Here is an 18,936-nt window from a genome sequence, read left to right on the forward strand (position 1 = left end):
AGAGAGGTCTACTGGGAGCAGTGAGGTCTACTGGGAGCAGTGAGGTCTACTGGGAGCAGTGAGGTCTACTGGGAGCAGAGAGGTCTACTGGGAGCAGTGTGGTCTGCACTGGGAGCAGTGTGGTCTACTGGGAGCAGTGAGGTCTACTGGGAGCAGTGAGGTCTACTGGGAGCAGTGAGGTCTACTGGGTGCAGTGAGGTCTACTGGAGCAGTGTGGTCTACTGGGAGCAGTGAGGTCTACTGGGAGCAGAGAGGTCTACTGGGAGCAGAGAGGTCTACTGGGAGCAGAGAGGTTTACTGGGAGCAGTGAGGTCTACTGGGAGCAGTGTGGTCTACTGGGAGCAGTGTGGTCTACTGTGAGCAGTGTAGTCTACTGGGAGCAGTGTGGTCTACTGGAGCAGTGTGGTCTACTGGGACCAGTGTGGTCTACTGGGAGCAGTGTGGTCTACTGGGTGCAGTGAGGTCTACTGGGAGCAGTGAGATCTACTGGGAGCAGTGTGGTCTACTGGGAGCAGTGAGGTCTACTGGGTGCAGTGAGGTCTACTGGAGCAGTGAGGTCTACTGGGAGCAGTGAGGTCTACTGGGAGCAGTGAGGTCTACTGGAGCAGTGATGTCTACTGGGAGCAGAGAGGTCTACTGGAGCAGTGATGTCTACTGGGTGCAGTGAGGTCTACTGGGTGCAGTGTGGTCTACTGGGAGCAGTGAGGTCTACTGGGAGCAGTGTGGTCTACTGGGAGCAGTGAGGTCTACTGGGAGCAGTGCTGCTTGTAGAGTCTGACAGCTGCTGGAAGGAAGGACCTGCGATATCACTCCTTCACACACTGAGGGTGGAGGAGTCTGTCGCTGAAGGAGCTCTCCAGTGCTCTCAGTGTGTCCTTCATGGGGGGAGTGTCGTTCCGTCTCATTGATGATAGCTTTGCCATCATCAGGGGCTGGTCCTGAGGGAGGGGGCACCAACTCCAACATTTTTGCAGTGAAATATTCCTAAAATACAGCTAGAGACAACAGGGAGTGTGCATGAGAGCAGGCACAGTTAACATGGCTGAAACATGACTGAAGTCATCACAGCCAAAGTTTTCAGTGCTCCGTCTTCTCACCTCATGTTTCACATCTCATCTCATCTCATCTCATCTCATCTCATCTCATCTCCTGTCTTCTGTCTCATATCTCATGTCACCTGTCTCCTGTCTCCTGTCTCCTGTCTCCTGTCTCCTGTCTCATACCTCATGTCACCTGTCTCCTGTCTCCTGTCTCATACCTCATGTCTCCTGTCTCATGTCTCATGTCTCATGTCTCCTGTCTCCTGTCTCCTGTCTCCTGTCTCATGTCTCAGGTCACCTGTCTCCTGTCACCTGTCTCATGTCTCATATCCCCTGTCTCCTGTCTCAGGCCTCCTGTCTCTGACCTCCTGTCACCTGTCTCCTGTCTCCTGTCACCTGTCTCATGTCTCATATCCCCTGTCTCATGTCTCAGGCCTCCTGTCTCCTGTCTCCTGTCTCATGTCTCAGGTCTCCTGTCTCTGGTCTCATGTCTCGGGCCTCCTGTCTCCTGTCTCATGTCTCAGGTCTCCTGTCTCTGGTCTCATGTCTCAGGCCTCCTGTCTCCTGTCTCCTGTCTCATGTCTCAGGTCTCCTGTCTCTGGTCTCATGTCTCAGGCCTCCTGTCTCCTGTCTCCTGTCTCAGGTCTCCTGTCTCTGGTCTCATGTCTCAGGCCTCCTGTCTCCTGTCTCCTGTCTCCTGTCTCCTGTCTCCTGTCTCCTGTCTCATGTCTCAGGTCTCCTGTCTCTGGTCTCATGTCTCATGTCTCAGACCTCCTGTCTCTGGTCTCTTGTCTCCTGTCTCCTGTCTCTGGTCTCATGTCTCCTGTCTCATGTCTCAAGTCTCCTGTCTCTGGTCTCATGTCTCATGTCTCAGGCCTCCTGTCTCCTGTCTCCTGTCTCATGTCTCAGGTCTCCTGTCTCTGGTCTCATGTCTCCTGTCTCATGTCTCAGGTCTCCTGTCTCTGGTCTCTTGTCTCCTGTTTCCTGTTTCCTGTTTCCTGTCTCCTGTCTCCTGTCTCCTGTCTCCTGTCTCATGTCTCAGGTCTCCTGTCTCTGGTCTCCTGTCTCCTGTCTCCTGTCTCATGTCTCAGGTCTCCTGTCTCTGGTCTCTTGTCTCCTGTTTCCTGTTTCCTGTCTCCTGTCTCAGGCCTCCTGTCTCCTGTCTCAGGCCTCCTGTCTCATGTCTCAGGCCTCCTGTCTCCTGTCTCCTGTCTCACGTCTCCCGTCTCCTGTCTGTCTCTGATCTCTAATCCAGGAGCAGCTATCTGACCTGTCTGTCCACCAGTGGTGGGATCACCCTGTGTGTGTGTGTGTGTGTGTGTGTGTGTGTGTGTGTGTGTGTGTGTGTGTGTGTGATGAACACCCTCCGACCAGCCTGTCATAAACACCAGTACAGTAAAGGAGCAGTGTCCCGGCTGTGAGGGGTCACACCGGGGTGGGGCCCCAGTGTGCCTCCTGTCTTAACCATCTCCTCTTCCTCCTCCTCACCATCATCATCATCATCGCATGATTCTGTGAGAACAACAGCTTTAGTATTAGCAGCTTATCAGTATTAGCGCCTGCTGCTCCGTGCGCCCCCCCCGCCCCATCCACCCCAGCCCGCACCCCGGGGTGGATGTGCATTGTCGATGCTGCTACTGTCTCTTTAAATTTACCCAGGAGCCCCTTAAGGAGCCCCAGGGGCCCCTAGTCCGGCTCCCCACCCTGAAGACAAGCGAGAGCCTCGGAGCCAGGAGCGGAGGCCGGTGGAGCGGCTTCATGCTGCCGTGATTGTGGGAAAAGTTAACTTGGCTGCGGTGCGGGGCGCGTGGGGGACATCACGGGCTCGTCGCGGAGCCGCCAGATGCGTGTCGCGCGGTGCCGAGCGGGGTGAACATGTTCCTGGCGTAACGTGCTGTTGGTACGGGGACATGTCCCACCCTTAGTGAGGGAGGGAGGACCAGCAGCCAGTGTGAGAGCGCAGCCAGGCCGGGGATGGAAGAGAAAGACACCGGGGACAGCGAGCCCGTGGACCTCCGGTGTGCCGAGCAGCCCGAGCTGCTCTCATTAATAATAAGCGGGGAGGAGGAAGCGACGCACGAGCACAGTGACTTGGGAGGTAAAGAAAAAAGCAGTGTTATTATTCTTCGTGTTTCCCACCGCAGAGAGTGTGTGTGTGTGTGTGTGGCCGTCAAAGCCACGGCCATTGTCAGGCAGCCAGTTAATCCGTGTCAGGGACAATACACGGAGCAGCATGGCCCCTCCGTCTGTGGCTCCTATAAACAAAGGCTCAACAGCACCCAGGCAGCCAGGAACATACCGGTGCACTGCCGCCACCTGGTGGACACCCCGCGACACACACCGCGACAGACAGACAGCAGGGATCAGTAGGATCAGTCAGCCAACAGACAGACAGACTGACTGACTGACTGTCAGCCATCATGAGCCAAACAAGGACGGCATCAAACATTCCAATCTGAAAACAAGTCTGCATATACACACACAGTCATGATTTATTACACGTGTACAGTGTTACTTGCATCATGTGTGTGCCCCCTCCCCTGACAGGGTTAGGGTGCCTGAGGCGAGGAGGGGGCTGAGTGTGACAGCACAGGTCCACCCAGCTGTGTGGTCTCTAAATGAAGACACCCCCACCACAGTCTGTTATCAGCCTGCGTACACGCTGTCAGACCTGCGCTGTGATAACACCGGAGCCTTTACTGCTGTCATTTCTACAAGGGTTGTAGAAATGTGTGGTGTCAGGCTGCTGCTGCGTGGACTTGTGTCCATGTTGGCGGGGGCTGATGTGCTCTTCCAGCCTGGCTGACAGATTGACGTTTAGTGAGAAACACACAGAGAACTTTACACTCCAGAAGAACCAGAGCAGTTGTATCAGGTCAGTGCTGCACAGCGACCAATGAGCCGAAGTGCTGGCGTCCACACATCCGACACGTCTGCATGTGTGTGTATCTGCCACAAACATGTCCACCGTGTCAGGGCTGATCTCTTGTCTGTCTTGTTCCTGCCAGAGGACGACGCTCTAGCTAACGGCCATGCTGAGGACCAGTCGGAGGCTGGCATGGCCACACCTGTCAGGTCTCCAGGCACCAGCTACTGGAGCATCACAGAGGGCCCAGACCACCCACTCCTCCTGTCCCCGGCCCCCGGGCCCTCTGGACGTAAACCCAGGGTCCACAGGGCCTCACGTCCAGGTCTGAGCCGGATCCCGGGCCGCGACCATCGCCGCTACTACCACGAGTACTGGCGCAGCGAGTACCTGATGGACTTTGACCCCCAGCGGCACGGGATGATCTGCATGGTGTGCGGCAGTTCGCTGGCCACCCTGAAACTCAGCACCATCAAGAGGCACATCCGTCAGAAGCACCCCGACTCCCTGCTGTGGAGCTCCGCCGACAAGGAGGTCATCCGTTCAGGGTGGGAGAGCCACCTGAGTCTGGGGGGAGGTCAGAGGTCATACAGCTCTGCTGATGGACCTTCACCTCAGGAGGAAGAGGAGCAGCTGGACTCGGACCAACATGCTGCCGGTGGGTGTCCAAGTGTTACACTTGATGGCAGTGTGGGGTTATGTGTGAGGAGAGGATGATGTCATGGTTCAGTGAGCCTGGCCACCGGTCTGATACTTGTGCCATTGGTAGATAATGATTATGATGGTACTGATAATTCAGATTACCCACCACCCTTTTCACATTTCAGTTATTGTCATGTAAGCCAAAGAAGGCAAATAGCTGCTGGACCAACAACATTAAAAGCCAAAAATAGTCTTTTTTTATCACCAGGTTTTCACAGCACGATCATCGAGGCCACATTATTATAATAATAATAATAATAATACTACATTTTATTTTTAGGGCGCCTTTCAAGGCTCACAAGGTCGCCGTACAGAATACAAATAAAACAATATAATAAATAAAACAGGTGTAAAAACAAGCAGTAAAATACAGTAGCAGTGCAAAATGAATCAGAGGGAGTAGGAAAGTGTGAAGAGATGGGTTTTGAGTCTGGAGTTGAAGAGCAGTAAGGAGTCGGTGATACAGAGGTCGTGGGGGAGTGAGTTTCATAACTGGGGAGCCGAGCGGCTGAACGCTCGGCCCCCCACGGTGACGAGGCGAGCAGAGGGAACAGAGAGATGGACAGAGGAAGAGGATCGGAGGGTGCGGGCGGGTGCAGAAACGTGGATGAGGTCAGAGAGGTATGGAGGGGGGAGGCTGTGGAGGGCTTTGAATGTGTGGAGCAGGACTTTATATTGAATGCGGTAGGTGATGGGGAGCCAGTGGAGCTGCTGCAGGACGGGTGTGATGTGATGAGTGGAAGGTGTCCTAGAGATGATGCGAGCTGCTGAGTGCTGGACCAGTTGAAGCTTATGGAGGGTTTTTTGGGGGAGACCGAACAGAAGGGAGTTACAGTAATCAAGTCAGGAAGTGACTAGGCTGTGAACCAGAATGGTGGTGGAGTGAGGGGCGCGTGTGTGTGTGTGTGTGTGTTGGGGAGGGAGACAAAGTGAAAAGAGAAGGCAGCTGAAATGATTTCAGAGGTGTTCGATTATTAACATTATATTATCATGCGTGCACTTTAACATGATATGTCAGTATTGGCGGCGTATTGTGCCTCCTCTGGCTGTTGTCATGCTGATTTGTAGCTGGTGGAGATGCTAGGAGGAGAAAACCCCCGCATGACAGACAAACGTACATAATATGTGATATGATTTATATGTAATGGCTGAGGCAGGAGTCCTGAGGCTGTAGTGAGTGAGCGCTGCCTCATGACAGACCTAATCCACCCACTGTGTGTCCACATAGTGCATCCAGTGCTGTAGCCAGAGTCCCAGTCCCCCCACAGAGCCTGCCCCCCTCATAAGTATGGGGGGGGGTTACAGGAGGAGGTGTCCCAGTGGCTTTGTGGGAAGCAGCGTGTGCAGAAACACGCCTCTGGCTGCACTGTTTCTGGCTGTTTTCTGTGTCCTGTGTGGATCTCTACCGGCCCCCTCCAGGTCTCAGTGTGACTTTCCTCACAGGCAGGATGCAGAGCATGACCCCTCCCTCTGGGTTCAGTGACAAACCGCACATGGCTCAGTTTGCTTCCTCTTTTTTTATTGCAATTCAAAAGTAACAGCGGTCTTTCAGACACCAGTCAGCTTCCTCCACGCAAACACCAGAGTCATCCTCCCCCTCCTGCGTCACAGCGCCCCTTGTGGCCACACCTGCAAATTGCAGTATAACAAATAATGCTGAAGCAGAACGTGGCACGAGAGGAGACGTGCGGTCTGTGACCTGCAGTAACGTAGTAACTGCAGTAACTGTCCGCCACAGAGCGGCATCAAGCTGTCAGGGTCAGCAGCACACAGCCGCACGATGGAAGCACAGTGAGCGTCTCTTCGTAGGACATGCTGCATGTACCAATAGTCAGATTTAGATCAAACAAAGAAAACATTATATACAGCTGTACATATAACCCGGTAGCACAGTGGATAATTGCGCATGCCATCGGCCTGGGGAACCCGGGTTCGACTCCCTCCCAGTCCCGGCTACCAAAAAGGAAGGGCATCTGGTGTAAAGAACTAACGCCAAAATCTACAAGCGGATCATCTGCTGTGGCCCCGGAAGGGAGCAGCCAGAAAAGGGACAACAACAACAACAACATACAGCTGTACATATACTCATAGTGTAGTGCATTTCAGGAATTTGCTATAACATATAATATTGGGGGGGCAGTGAAGTTTGCCCGACATGAGATTTCAGTTCAAACAGTTATTCAGTTATTGTTACATTCATATTTAGTTTCAGTGTCTCAACCCACAATTAAAAGTGAATGGCCCGTTACAGTGAACTGCTACTTGTGTGCTGTTCAGTCATAAAATAAACTCTTCCTGCTGTTAGCCTCCATTCCTCCCACAGTGAGACCACACTGCTCCCTTTGTCTTCCAGTTAAAGTTCAGACTTTATGGACTTTGTACCATAGTTTTCTTTCATCAGTGTTACAGGAGCCACATAAACACTGAGGCCTGTAGGCCATCATTCCAAACTTCAGTAGAATTTGAAATGTTCACTGTGACCCAGCAGTACTAGCAAAAAGACACAGTGACACCCAAGAAGAGCTCATGATGTTTAATGTTGTCTGAATACAGCAGAACCCCCATACCCCGTGACACCACAAGAGCAGCAGCAGCAACCTCTCAGTCTGTCTCCCCGCTCTGAGGACGGCGAGGCCCCCCCCCAAGAGGAGCAGCACGACCTCCCCGGGCCATCGGCCCAGACCCTGGAGCGCTACCTGAACGACTCGCTGCACGCCTGGTTCCGCCAGGAGTTCCTTATGGAGTACGAGGCGGAGGCGGGCCGGCTGCTGTGCATGGTGTGTGGAGGAGAGCTGCCCTCGCTCCACCTGGACCACATCAAGAGCCACGTGCTGGACACCCACCCCAACTCCTTGGTGTACAGCTCGGAGGAGAAGCACTGCATCCTGCAGGCCTGGGCTCAGACTCATGGTAAGAACAGAACACACAACACCAGATGCACCTTAGAACAGAACCTACCGTCGGCACCGAACAGCTGGGCCTGTGTGACTGTTGGTGGATCTGTGAATCCATCTTATCATTTAGTCTTGTCAGGCTGACCTCTGGAATGTATTGACGTCACAAACACAAATCCACCCGTCCACCACCAACCCCTTTTATCACTGCTTATCTGGATCAGTGTTGCCATGGTAACGGGTAGGCCGGGCAGCCTGGACGTCTGGTCACCCTCTTGAATCTTCCAACCTGCTTGTCTGTCCCTCCGTGTGCTCCATCACATCCTACAGTATCATCAGTAATGACCGTGTGGTTTTATCATTCAACTACAGTTCCCATGAATCCACAGGCACAGCGGCAACACTTCCTGGGACCTGTAGTTGTTACACAACAACAAGTATTCTTTCTCTGTCTTTTAATCCTTCACATTTTATATGTTGTATGATCCTATTCCCCATAACAGAGGAGTCCGAACACACAATCAAATCAGAGCCCAACACCAAAGACGGCGGGGTGGACCTCTTCGCTCAGGACGTGGAGGCCATCCAGATCAGCACTGACTTGTACCCAGCGGGTGACGGCACTTTAACTCAGGACGCTTGTCTTATCGGTGAGGACGGCGGTGTTGGAGCTCCACAACAGGGACCTCAGCCCCCCCGCCAACCCAGGAAGAGGCGGCTACGCGGGGGCGACCCATGGCGGCTCCGCCTCGACTACCTGGTGGCGTACGGGCCTCAGGGCCGCGGCACGTTCTGCATGGTGTGTTCTCAGGTCCTGCACGAAACCAAGGTCAGCAGCTTCCGGCGCCACATCCAGGAATGTCACCCCGAGACCACAACGCTGAGCCGCCAAGAAAGGGAAGCCATGGCTGCTGCCTGGACCAAAGATTACTCTAGTGAAGGCACGCAAATTCAAGATGGTGAGATGCTTTTAGCCGCTGTCTCTTCCTACAGGGAACCTGTCAGGTCTCCAGTAGTGATGTTTGTTAGTGTCACTGCTGATAGACTAACAGGCTGTTCCTCATAGTCCTTGTTTTATCTTTGTCTCTCATTTATTCTGATGTGTTACTGCTTTAATTTGCTCTTCATGCAGACTCTCATCACCTCCTCCTGATGAATTCATTCTTAGTGTCCATTTCTACAGCACCAGATTAATGGGTCATACTCACAACTTTGCTCTCTCTCTATTTCACAAATAGTCTGTTGTCATTGACTAATTATTTCCAATACCTTCTACTTTGCCCTTTTTCTACCAGTGCCAAGACTTTTGACTTTTCACCTATTTTTATCATCCAAACACGATAGAACCAGGAGCTGACAACAGGAATCTGACTAATAATGAGCAATATGGTAACAATCAAAAACATGACAATAGTATAATAATAACAGGACTAATATCAGGAAAAAGATCTGCAGCAGTGATTCATGAAGCCAGAGAACCACAGCAGGAGAACCAGGACCAGGATCCTGGAAGATCCAGAAAGGCTGCGGAGAAGATACCAAGTTAGTAACAGATATTAAAGAGACATGAAGCATCAGGATGGAGAGGAAGAGGAGGAGAGAGGAGCCCAGTGCATCATGGGAGTCCCCTTGCAGTCTAAGGCTATAGCAGCATAACTAGGGGCTGGTCCAAGGCCTGAGCCAGCCCTAAACTATAGGCTTTATCACTAAGGAAGGTTTTTAGTCTACTCTTAAATGTAGAGAGGGTGTCTGCCCCCCCAACCCAAACTGGAAGGAGATTCCACAGGAGAGGAGCCTGATAGCTGAAAGCTCTGGCTCCATCACTACTTTAGAGGACTTTAGGAACCACCAGTAGACCTGCAGTCTGGGAGCACAGTGCTCTAGTGGGGTAGTACGGTACTATGAGCTCTTTAAGATATGATGGAGCCTGAACATTAAGAACCTTGTAGGTGAGGAGAAGGATTTTAAACTCTATTCTAGATTTTACTGGAAGCCAATGAAGAGAAGCCAGTACAGGAGAAATATGGTCTCTTCTCTTAGTTCTCATCAGAACAGGAGCAGCAGCGTTCTGGACCAGCTGGAGAGTCTTTAACGACTTATTGGGGCAGCCTGATAATAAGGAACAGAAATAATCCAACCTGGAAGTTTTTCTGCATCATTCATAGACAGGATGGGTCTGATTTTAGTAATATTATGTGGATGGAAAAAGTTAAAGGAGAAATCCTGATCAAAGATAACTCCAGATTCCTCCCAGTGGAGCTGGAGGCCAGAGTAATGCCATCCAGAGCAGCTATATAGTTAGAAAAGGTGTCTCTAAGATGTTTAGGGCCGAACACAATAACTTCAGTTTTGTCTGAGTTTAGCAGCAGAAAGTTGCTGCTCATCCAGGACTTTATGTCCTTAAGGCAGAGTTGGAGTCTTGGAGAGAAAGGGAAGGTTGGATAAAGGTCTATAGTTGGCTAATACACCTGAATCAAGAGTGGGCTTTTTCAGGAGAGGTTTAATTACTGCTACTTTAAAGGACTGTGGTACGTAGCCTGTTAGTAAAGACTGAGTGATCATATCCAGTAAGGACGTGTTAATTAAGGGCAGGACTTCCTTAAGTAGCCCAGTAGGAACGGGGTCTAGGAGACAAGCTGAAGAAATTATTGAAGTAAATTCAGGAAGATCAATTGGAGAATACAAATACACATTAAGCCCAACAGCTGTTTCCATGATTCCTGAGTTTGAGGTTGATTCAGACTCTGTTGAGGGCAGGAGGTGTTGAATTTAGTCTCTAATAGTCAGAATTTTATCATTAAAGAAGCTCATGAAGTCGCTACTGAGCGCTAAAGGATCACAAGGATCAGTGGAGTTCTGGCTCTTTGTCAGCCTGGCTAACGTGCTGAACAGAAATCTGGGGCTGTTTTTCTTTTCTTCTATTAATGAGGAGTAATAGGCTGCTCTGACATTACAGAGGGCCTTTCTATAGGTTTTAAGACTATTTATATTTCAGCCTTTGGTGAGTTTGTAATTGGCTCTCGCTCTAAGCACAAGGGGTCTTGAACTTGTTGTACGAGTGTTCTAAATAAGTCAAGATGGTGGCAGAGATAACTAAACAGGTTTCCTCTTGTTGTATGGTGTGTAGCTTTAGTGGATCAGAACATATTGGATATGGAATTCATCTGTAGACTCTGTAGTTCAAAAGAAGTCCAAACTTTTCTCTGGATGTCAGTTTTAGACATAAATAGGTTTTTCAAAGCAGCAATTAGCTGCGGACAGACAGACAGACACACACACACACACACACACACACACACACACACACACACGCCGTGTGTTATCTTTGTATGGTCTTTCCATAGGCACAAATTATACTGTAACTGAAGAACACCCTGACCCTTAGTATAACCTTAACAGTCACCAAACTAACATTTTATCAATAACAACATACTTTAGAAAAATGTCATAGCTAAATGGCCCCAAAGTGTTCTTTCAGTTTTCTGACCCCCCCCACACACACACAGACACACACACACACACACACAGACACACACACACACACACACAGACACACAGACACACAACACATAACAATAATAAGAAGTAAGAATAGTAACTAAAAATGTGTTGACAGTACTATTGTACATGTAAATGGTCGATGTCTGTACTGTACAGCTGCTTTCTGGTCTGGTCCACCATTCAAAGCACTGTAACACTACACTCGCACAGTATTTATACACAGATGGGGGGGCTACCATGTACGGTGCCGACCTGATCATCAGGGGGAGACTGACCATTCACACACACTCACACAGTGCAGTGTGGAGCAGCTTCAGGAGCAGTACGCGGCTCCAAAGACACCAAGAACACCTGTTCGTTTCCTTGTTTCACAATTTGGGAAATAGGATTTAGAAAGTGGCAGCCTGGGGTGTCCTGGGGGGTCGCCTTTCCTCACAGGCCTGTAGTGTGGAAGGTGCAGGTGGTGGTGTTCGATCGGCATCACAGAACATCAAAGTGGAAGTTTTTGGGTTATGAATGAATAAAAACAGTATTTGTGTTGAACAGACTCGGAGCAGAGTGGTGAGCATGAGCATGTGTTTTCTGCTGAATTTATCATGTGAGCTATTGTATTCCAGGCACTGTAATAACCATCCTGGTTATTTACAGTTTCTGGCCTACAGAAACCGTGCAGTTCCTTTGGAATTGTTGCCAGTGTCCATGACCATGTAAATTGATGAATCCATGGAGTGTCCCAGTGGGGACAGCATGTCTCCCTTGGTAACCTCTGATAAAAGAGATGACTTTCCTGCTGAGCTTTAAGATCCAAAAATATGACAGAGCTGACCGGGATGTAAGCGAGGCAGCTGTGTTTGTAAGTAGTTCTTGGCAAAGGAAACAGACCAGAATGTCAAAGGAAGGTGGTGTCTTTTAGTCTGAGTGCAGCACCTCCCACCTCTCATTCACTTATTGTTTTAGCAGAAATGAACCCGAGCGGTGCCGACGTCCTAAACGCCACAGGAGAGACGAACGAGGACGCCTCCCCGGACGTCAGGACACCCAGCAAGGCGGTGAAGAAGGAGGAGGCTGTGAGTGCAGCAAAGGCTAAAGTGCGTGACGGCGGCGCTGCGGCCGCGCCGTCCCGTCACGGCCACTACCCCGGGAAGGACCAGAGGAGGAACTACCAGGTGCGCTGGAGGATGGACTACCTGATGGACTACGACTGCCGCAGACACGGGCTCATCTGCATGGTGTGCGGAGCCACTCTCGCCACGCTGAAGGTCAGCACCATCAAGAGACACATCCAGCAGGTGCACCCCCACTCCCTGGACTACAGCCCCGAGGAGAAGCAGCAGGCCCTGCTGAGCTACAACCAGACCGCCCTGCACTTCGTCCACTCTGACGACTGCTTCTCCACCCAGGACCACGGACACACCGAGCTGGGTCCTGCCCCAGCACACTTTGGCACTTAGAAAGGGCTTCCGTCCGTTGCTCCTCACGTGGCCCCCGTTCAGAAGCGGCGCCCGTCGTCTTTCTTAAAGGGGAATTCAAGTGTTTGTCACACAGGGTCTTATTCTCCTCGTACCTGCTCCTTGTCCCCTCTCACTTTGTTCTGTTATCTGTCCAAATGACCCAAATCTCTCCAGCGCAGGTGCTGAGTAACATGTTGTCATGACCGGTAGTCATCATGGACAGAAACATGAGAATAAGACCCAGTTTACAATACTGGAGTTTCCCCTTTTAATCTGGATCTGAGAGTCCTGCTGGGGGGGGGGGATGTGGCAGGTAACAGCTGCCACACAGGAAACATCACCACCTAAAAATGTCCCAAAAAATAAGCGTCCAGCCACTCATCGGAAACTGAAGCCATATCTGCACGGCCTGAGATTTAGATTTGACCCCTGACATCCACGCTGATGGATGCACTAAAATGTCTGTACCAAATCTCTGTCAAAAGCTACCAGGGTAGTGTGCTCCCCCGGAGGTTTGAGGGGCGCCCGTGTTCCTGCTGGGGGGTAGATGAACCCGGTACGTTTGTGCCTAAGGCGCTGTTAAAGCTTGCAGTCATGATGATGATGATGACGATGATGATGATGACTGTCCACACAGAGGAAGAAGCTCATCAGAGCACCTCTTGTCTGGAGGAGCAAGCTCAGTCTTTGCACTACAAGTTTGACTTGACAGATTCCAGACGGCACATTTGCATTTGATTAAGAAAACTTGTGACCTCTGCAGTTATTCCAAACCCCTTGAGATCCTGGGGAGGGTCACTTCAAACCAGTGTGGAGCTCATTAGCTCGCCCCACATGTAGTTAGTACGGTCACAGGAAAGCCATTTGAGCCATGGCCCAGTAGGAAAGCGAGGCTGTCCTCCACCAGAGGACCCAGTGCTCGTCCTGTGATCATCCCTCAGAGGAACAAACGGTGTTTAAATAAACTGTTTTGTTAGCCCTCACCCTGGATCCCAGCTAGACACCATGTTAGCGGTCGGCATCATCAAATACACACACATGAATTTCACTTTTGCACTTTCTGGTGTGACCAGCCACTAATTCTGGAACGAGGCTGAGACATTCACAGTCCTCCATGAGTGTCTGGACATTCATTTTTTAAATTCCTAACCGTCAGATACGCAGAAAGGTGGAACGGACGGGTCGACGACGGCCCGGGGCTGCTTCTGTTCGGGGCCACAGTTTGATGCTCTCAGGAAGTTAGAGTCTTCGGCGAGGCCGAGCTGAATTAGTTTTACGATCATGTGTCTGAAGACAACACAGCACTTTGTAGTAAAGCCAGCGTTCCCTCTGTTCAGCGGCTGGAGGAGGCTGTTCGATGTCACTGCTGAAGACAATGAATGGCAGCGTGCAGTCAGAGTTCACATTTCTCTTCTCTATTTAATTCCTAGTTTACAACAGTGAGATTCGTTCTCTCCCTGTCGGTCTGCAGTGTTGCTCCACCGGCCTGCATCCTTTCATCATCTGCAGCTCATCTTAGCTAAAACTGCACAAACAGAATATGTAAATATATGAAAAATAGTTATTTTTCCTTTATACTAGCACTTTTATGCACCCTGGTTTCTACAAAATGTGTTTGTAATTATGTCCAGTTTTTCTACTTCATTGAAGATTTCAAAGTGATGATGTTCTTTCAGAGCTGGAGAACTGCTTGTTGGACTTTTACTTTGAAAGGTTTGCTCCAAGCTTTGGTACTGCTTTGTTTTTCTACTCACTGTACAAAGTGTATGCAACAAAAGAAGCTGAAAACTAATTCTGAGCTGTGAGAAAGAAGCGTCTGCCATAACATGTCACTCTTTCACCTGGAAAATGTAACTCAGGGATTCTGTTTTCATCAACTACAATTTCATCAGTGATCTTTTAGGCTGTCGACAGATCCGGGATACACGTCAGCTCCGGTTGTTTGGGCGATGCCAGAAATACGACAGAGTATCAGGGCTGCTTTTACGCAATCTTGTGAATCATGTTAGGAAAATGAAGTAGTAATTTTAGGAAAAAGCCATCATGCTTAAAGTTACATTTTGATTCAAATAAAAGTAAAAAAGTCTTTCCGTTACATTCGGATTAAGACATAATTCTGAGAAAGGAGCTAATTAAACGTGGACACTTTGGAACATAAAGTTGGAATTGAATGAAGCGTGCGCTGAACGTGCACAGCGTCCCTGCTGCTCTGTTGTATTGTGACAGACTTTGCTCTGTGGAAGCTTTTGGTTGGGAGGTGTTGTTCTAGTGGAGGACGGGTGTGTCCAGACGCCCTCACAGTTCACCGCTCACCGGCCCTCTGTGGCCCCCCCCCACGTCACTACAGGAGCTCTGAGACAGCACTTAATTATTTAACATAATGTGAGTTACGTTCAGATGGGGTATGATGCATTTGCTTGTGTGTGTGTTTTTACTGACTGTGTGTGTGTGTGTGTGTGTGTGTGTGTGTGTGTGATGGTGTTCACGCTCACCTCTCATCTGTACATGGCCCGCATGTGAGATTCTCTCCTCAGTGATCTGAATAAATAGTGAACACCGTGAGGCCGCCTGCTGCTTTCACTACTGTCACATCAGCCCAACGTTTCCTGTGCAGCTTCCTACAGTTTCCACACGTCACCTTTGTGTCCGATATGAACAAGTGACATTCTCAAATAAATCCACCGTCTGACAGTTAACGGGGTCACTTGGTGGTTTGATGGCTGGTTAAAATCTGATAAGCCTGGATTAGTTGAGCTTAGTCTGGAGTATGGTGTCCTGATCATCTCCACAGAGAGGTCAGCTGCATGCCAACACTGAGGCTCTTATTGTGAAGGGCTCCGTACCCCAAGAGCTTATCCCAAGTTAACATGATTCTAGTCTGCAGAACTGATCCTGCTAATTCTCATCCAGATACCCGACTCCTCAGATGGCGCTTCACATTTGTTTGCATTGAAGGATTTCTCGTCTTAATAAAAGCTCTAGAGATATTTTAAGCCTGGTTTGAAAAATCCAGGCTTGTGTCAAATGTCCAGACATCAGATCAAGCTAAGTGTTCTCCCCAGAGAAGACCGCTGCTGTACTTCCTCTAGGTTCACCACTGTGGGGCCTCCAGCCTGTTATGCAACACCAGACTTCAGATGGGATGTCAAGTAGTATGCTGGTCTGCTCTAAAATTAGACTCAATAATCCTCCGTCCACCCAAACACCATCACACAATCTTCTTATTTTAGATATTTCATCTGGATACATTTTTAATCCTTGGTCCTCCCACACTGCAGGCATGCTGGGAAATATGTTGTTTTCCTCAAGGCCCCAGAGAGAAGAGAACAGACCCACGGAGCCACAGTCCTTTGACGTGTTTTTATTAATTTCACTTTGACATCAGTACAGAGACCACATACTTTTTTTTTTTTCATTTTTCTTCTTTTTTCCTGCAACATCTTTCTGAAAGCTTCAAAAATTGGAACCAAAGTCATAGCTAATACAAAACAGAGCTGATGTTAGTGAACAACATCTAGATACCAGTAGAGTCAAAAGCAAAACAGATTCACCAGAGACAAAAAAAAAAAAAAAGAAAAAAAACAAAGTCAAACACACTCCTGCCACACACACGCCCATACCTGATGAAAACACAGGGACGAACAGGAAGGAGAGAAGCAGCATGCTGTGAGGAAACAGGGTCGGATCATTATATATTACACTCTAAAGAAATAAGCCAACTAGGATTCTTCTATGTAACCTTGGTAGCACACTAACGCAGCTAAGATGGCCTTCACCGAACTAAAGGCTCATTCAGAGCGCCGAGCAGGACGAAAGCCCGTCAGCTTTTCTAGCGCAGCTTCTCTGGGGTGGTGAACGTTAAAGGGTCAGTTCAAATTAAAAACTACCTCCGGGGGTATCTAGCATGCAGATAGTTTTGGTTCCGTTTCACTCCTGAAATCAGAGAACCATGGTTACATCTGTAATTTATGTGTCATAGTTTCCCTTCAAGCTACTTCGTCCATAAAAAGTGCCCACTGTGTTCTGTGGTTCGTCCAGTCAAAAGTTTGTTTTGACCAACACTCCATCCATCTGCATGGTGAGAAAAGTCAGAACCCTGGCAAATAAAATGTTCTCGTCTTACAAGAAACTGAATTTATGGGAATCATCTGTTCCAGTAGCCCCCCCCCCCCCCAGAAACTAAGCTTTTAGATCAGAATAACAACTTAAAGCTACAATATGCAACTTGTCCACATTCAAATAAATAAACAGGGTGCATGATAACATGAGCAGTGTCTGTATCCACCCCCCCCCCCCAACCCAACCCAACCCAGATAGCTGCTGGGTATCTGCAGCTCATCAACACAAGTGCTGAGCAGCGGGGGCCATCACCTGCCCAACTGTCAGGGTGCTGGGGGGGGGGGGGCTAACAGCTAACATCTCCTACAAAAAGGTTGCATATTTTGTCTTTAACAGCCAGAGTCTGAAGGAGACACCGTGCAGAGGGTCACAGTGAGACGACACGCAGCAGACAGCATGCATGGGGGGGGGGGCACATATCTGAGGAGGAGGAGGAGTTGTGACTGCATTGAGAGGACATTCAGTATTAAGGGGACATTTACTTTGGGAAACAAGGGAAAGGACAGCAACACTAACATACTTGTCATTTCATGTCCTCCACAGATCCATCCCTTAAAACAACATGGACACGTAGCAGTAGTGCTAACATATGACTGGTTTTACCGAGTTCAAAAACACCATCAAAACAAACACGAGTAATAATCATATTAAACAAAAGTCAGGGTCAAGAATATGATACAGCCTATAGAGGGGGGGGGGCCTGTTTCCAGCTTACACTAAGACATGCGCCTCATGTCAGTCAAAGAAAAGGAAACAAGTGACAAACAGAGCTCTATGCTAACCATCCACACTCCCTATTCAAAGCTGCTCCCCACATCTGTCCCACCCTCCATCTCTAAATTGGCTTTGCTGTGGAGTCAAAAATGTGCCTAAAGAAGAGCTCTGGAGGTTTATGTTTGATCCTCAGCCTTCATTTTTAGAATTTAAGGTGGAGTCACAGCTTTTAAAGTTTTTCCTGTGAACTGATGTTTCTGTGCGTCACGACGGATTCTTACTGTTTCACATCCGCAGGTCTCTTTAAGACCAGCGAACAGAGTTTCAGCTGCCGAAAAAGGGGGGGTCTAACTGAGGGGACACCAACAGCTCACACTGTGATTCCATTTACAACATATTAAAGGCAGCATAAGGGAGCACAACACGTGAACAGTTTTCATCACGTTGTGCTCCGATGAAACACAGAGTCTAGATTTATTCTGGTGGCACAGTCTTGAAACAAGCCATTTTGGGATTTCAGGGTGCGAGAACACGTGAGACAACATCTCTTAACTTCTGCGACGATCTGGAGGACACTTAACAGAACTCTTTCAGTGCTGTCGTCGAGCTAGTAGGGAGTCAAAGCAGCCATCCTATGATTAATATCAATAATAGTAAGAAGTAGTGATGAGAAGAATCAAAATGTACAAGTGAATGTGAGACCTCAACACTTTGTGGCTCGAGCAGATGCAACAAAAGGAGTTAGGACTGCTGTAAGTGAGGGAACTTTGTTTGAATATAAAAAGCGAGGCCAACGTGTTCCAAACAGCAGAGAGCCTGTTCTCGTCTGGAAGTGTTCATACTCACAACGACTGCTCGGAAAATGCATCTGATCAAAGGAGGGTGAACTAGACCAAATTATGACAGCTGGCTCGGTGTTCCAATCCTTTTATTTCAACCTGCTCATGGCTTTCAAACAGAAAAGTTCAGTGCATTGCAGAAACTTACACACAGAAGTGCCTGAAGGTGAATGGAAACAAAGTAAATACCAGGCCAAACAGCATCAGCACACCCAGTACCAGCTCCTAGAGGGGGCTCCTGGCTGCCCATAGAGCAGCCGCAGAGCGAGATCACACCCAAAAGGTTGGTTTCTTCCTTTTTTTCTTTATATTTTCCAGCTTTTACCTTGAGGGAAATGTGTGGTTTAAGTACAGACATTTGCTTTTTTTGTGACATAACAGTCATCACCCACCCCCTGCTTGCTGTACACAACCAAACCAGCTCATAGTTCAGTCTAGTTCACTTGACCCTACCTCCACTCCCCTGTGGCATGCCCACAGACAGTCAGGTCGCCGCGGCGTTACATCACTTCCTCCCTAGCGACGTGCTTCCTGTCTGCACAGGCACAGTTCTTTTTAATGCTTGCAAATTAAGCTGCACAGTAGTTTTACATTGAATATCGAGTAGCTCAGATTTTCTATCTAGCAGGGTTCAGTGTAGTAGGGTGCTGATGGAGGAGTTAGGGGGGGGTATCTGAGAGGGGTAGGGGAAGGTAAGGGGGCTTGAGATGGTGGTGGAGATGCAGATGATGGTGACATGGAGGTTTCTAATGAGGACTTGTTCATTCAGTTTTGCTGCGCTTCACAGCTCCGGGAAGTTTCTCTTGCAAC

General features: G+C 49.2%; 2 protein-coding genes across 4 annotated transcripts in view; one reads left to right on the top strand and one right to left on the bottom strand.

The window, feature by feature from the left end:
- The first annotated feature begins 2,815 nt into the window (after nt 1–2,815).
- zfta (zinc finger translocation associated) lies at nt 2,816–12,572 on the top strand. The gene is made up of 5 exons (XM_070854977.1): nt 2,816–3,138; nt 4,049–4,564; nt 7,162–7,518; nt 8,006–8,461; nt 11,964–12,572. The coding sequence occupies exons 1-5, from the start codon at nt 3,015–3,017 to the stop codon at nt 12,452–12,454; spliced, it is 1,944 nt and encodes a 647-aa protein (XP_070711078.1). The 5' UTR covers nt 2,816–3,014; the 3' UTR covers nt 12,455–12,572.
- Nucleotides 12,573–18,198: 5,626 nt separating this feature from the next.
- The window catches only part of rtn3 (reticulon 3), a 30,197-nt gene continuing 29,459 nt past the window's right edge, over nt 18,199–18,936 (bottom strand). For all 3 annotated transcript variants that reach the window (XM_070854335.1, XM_070854334.1, XM_070854333.1), the window contains one exon: nt 18,199–18,936. In XM_070854335.1, the coding sequence (XP_070710436.1) occupies nt 18,888–18,936 (49 nt within the window). In that variant the 3' untranslated portion in view covers nt 18,199–18,887.

This window comes from Pempheris klunzingeri, chromosome 23 (assembly GCF_042242105.1).
Source record: "Pempheris klunzingeri isolate RE-2024b chromosome 23, fPemKlu1.hap1, whole genome shotgun sequence".
Taxonomy (NCBI): Eukaryota; Metazoa; Chordata; class Actinopteri; order Acropomatiformes; family Pempheridae; genus Pempheris; species Pempheris klunzingeri.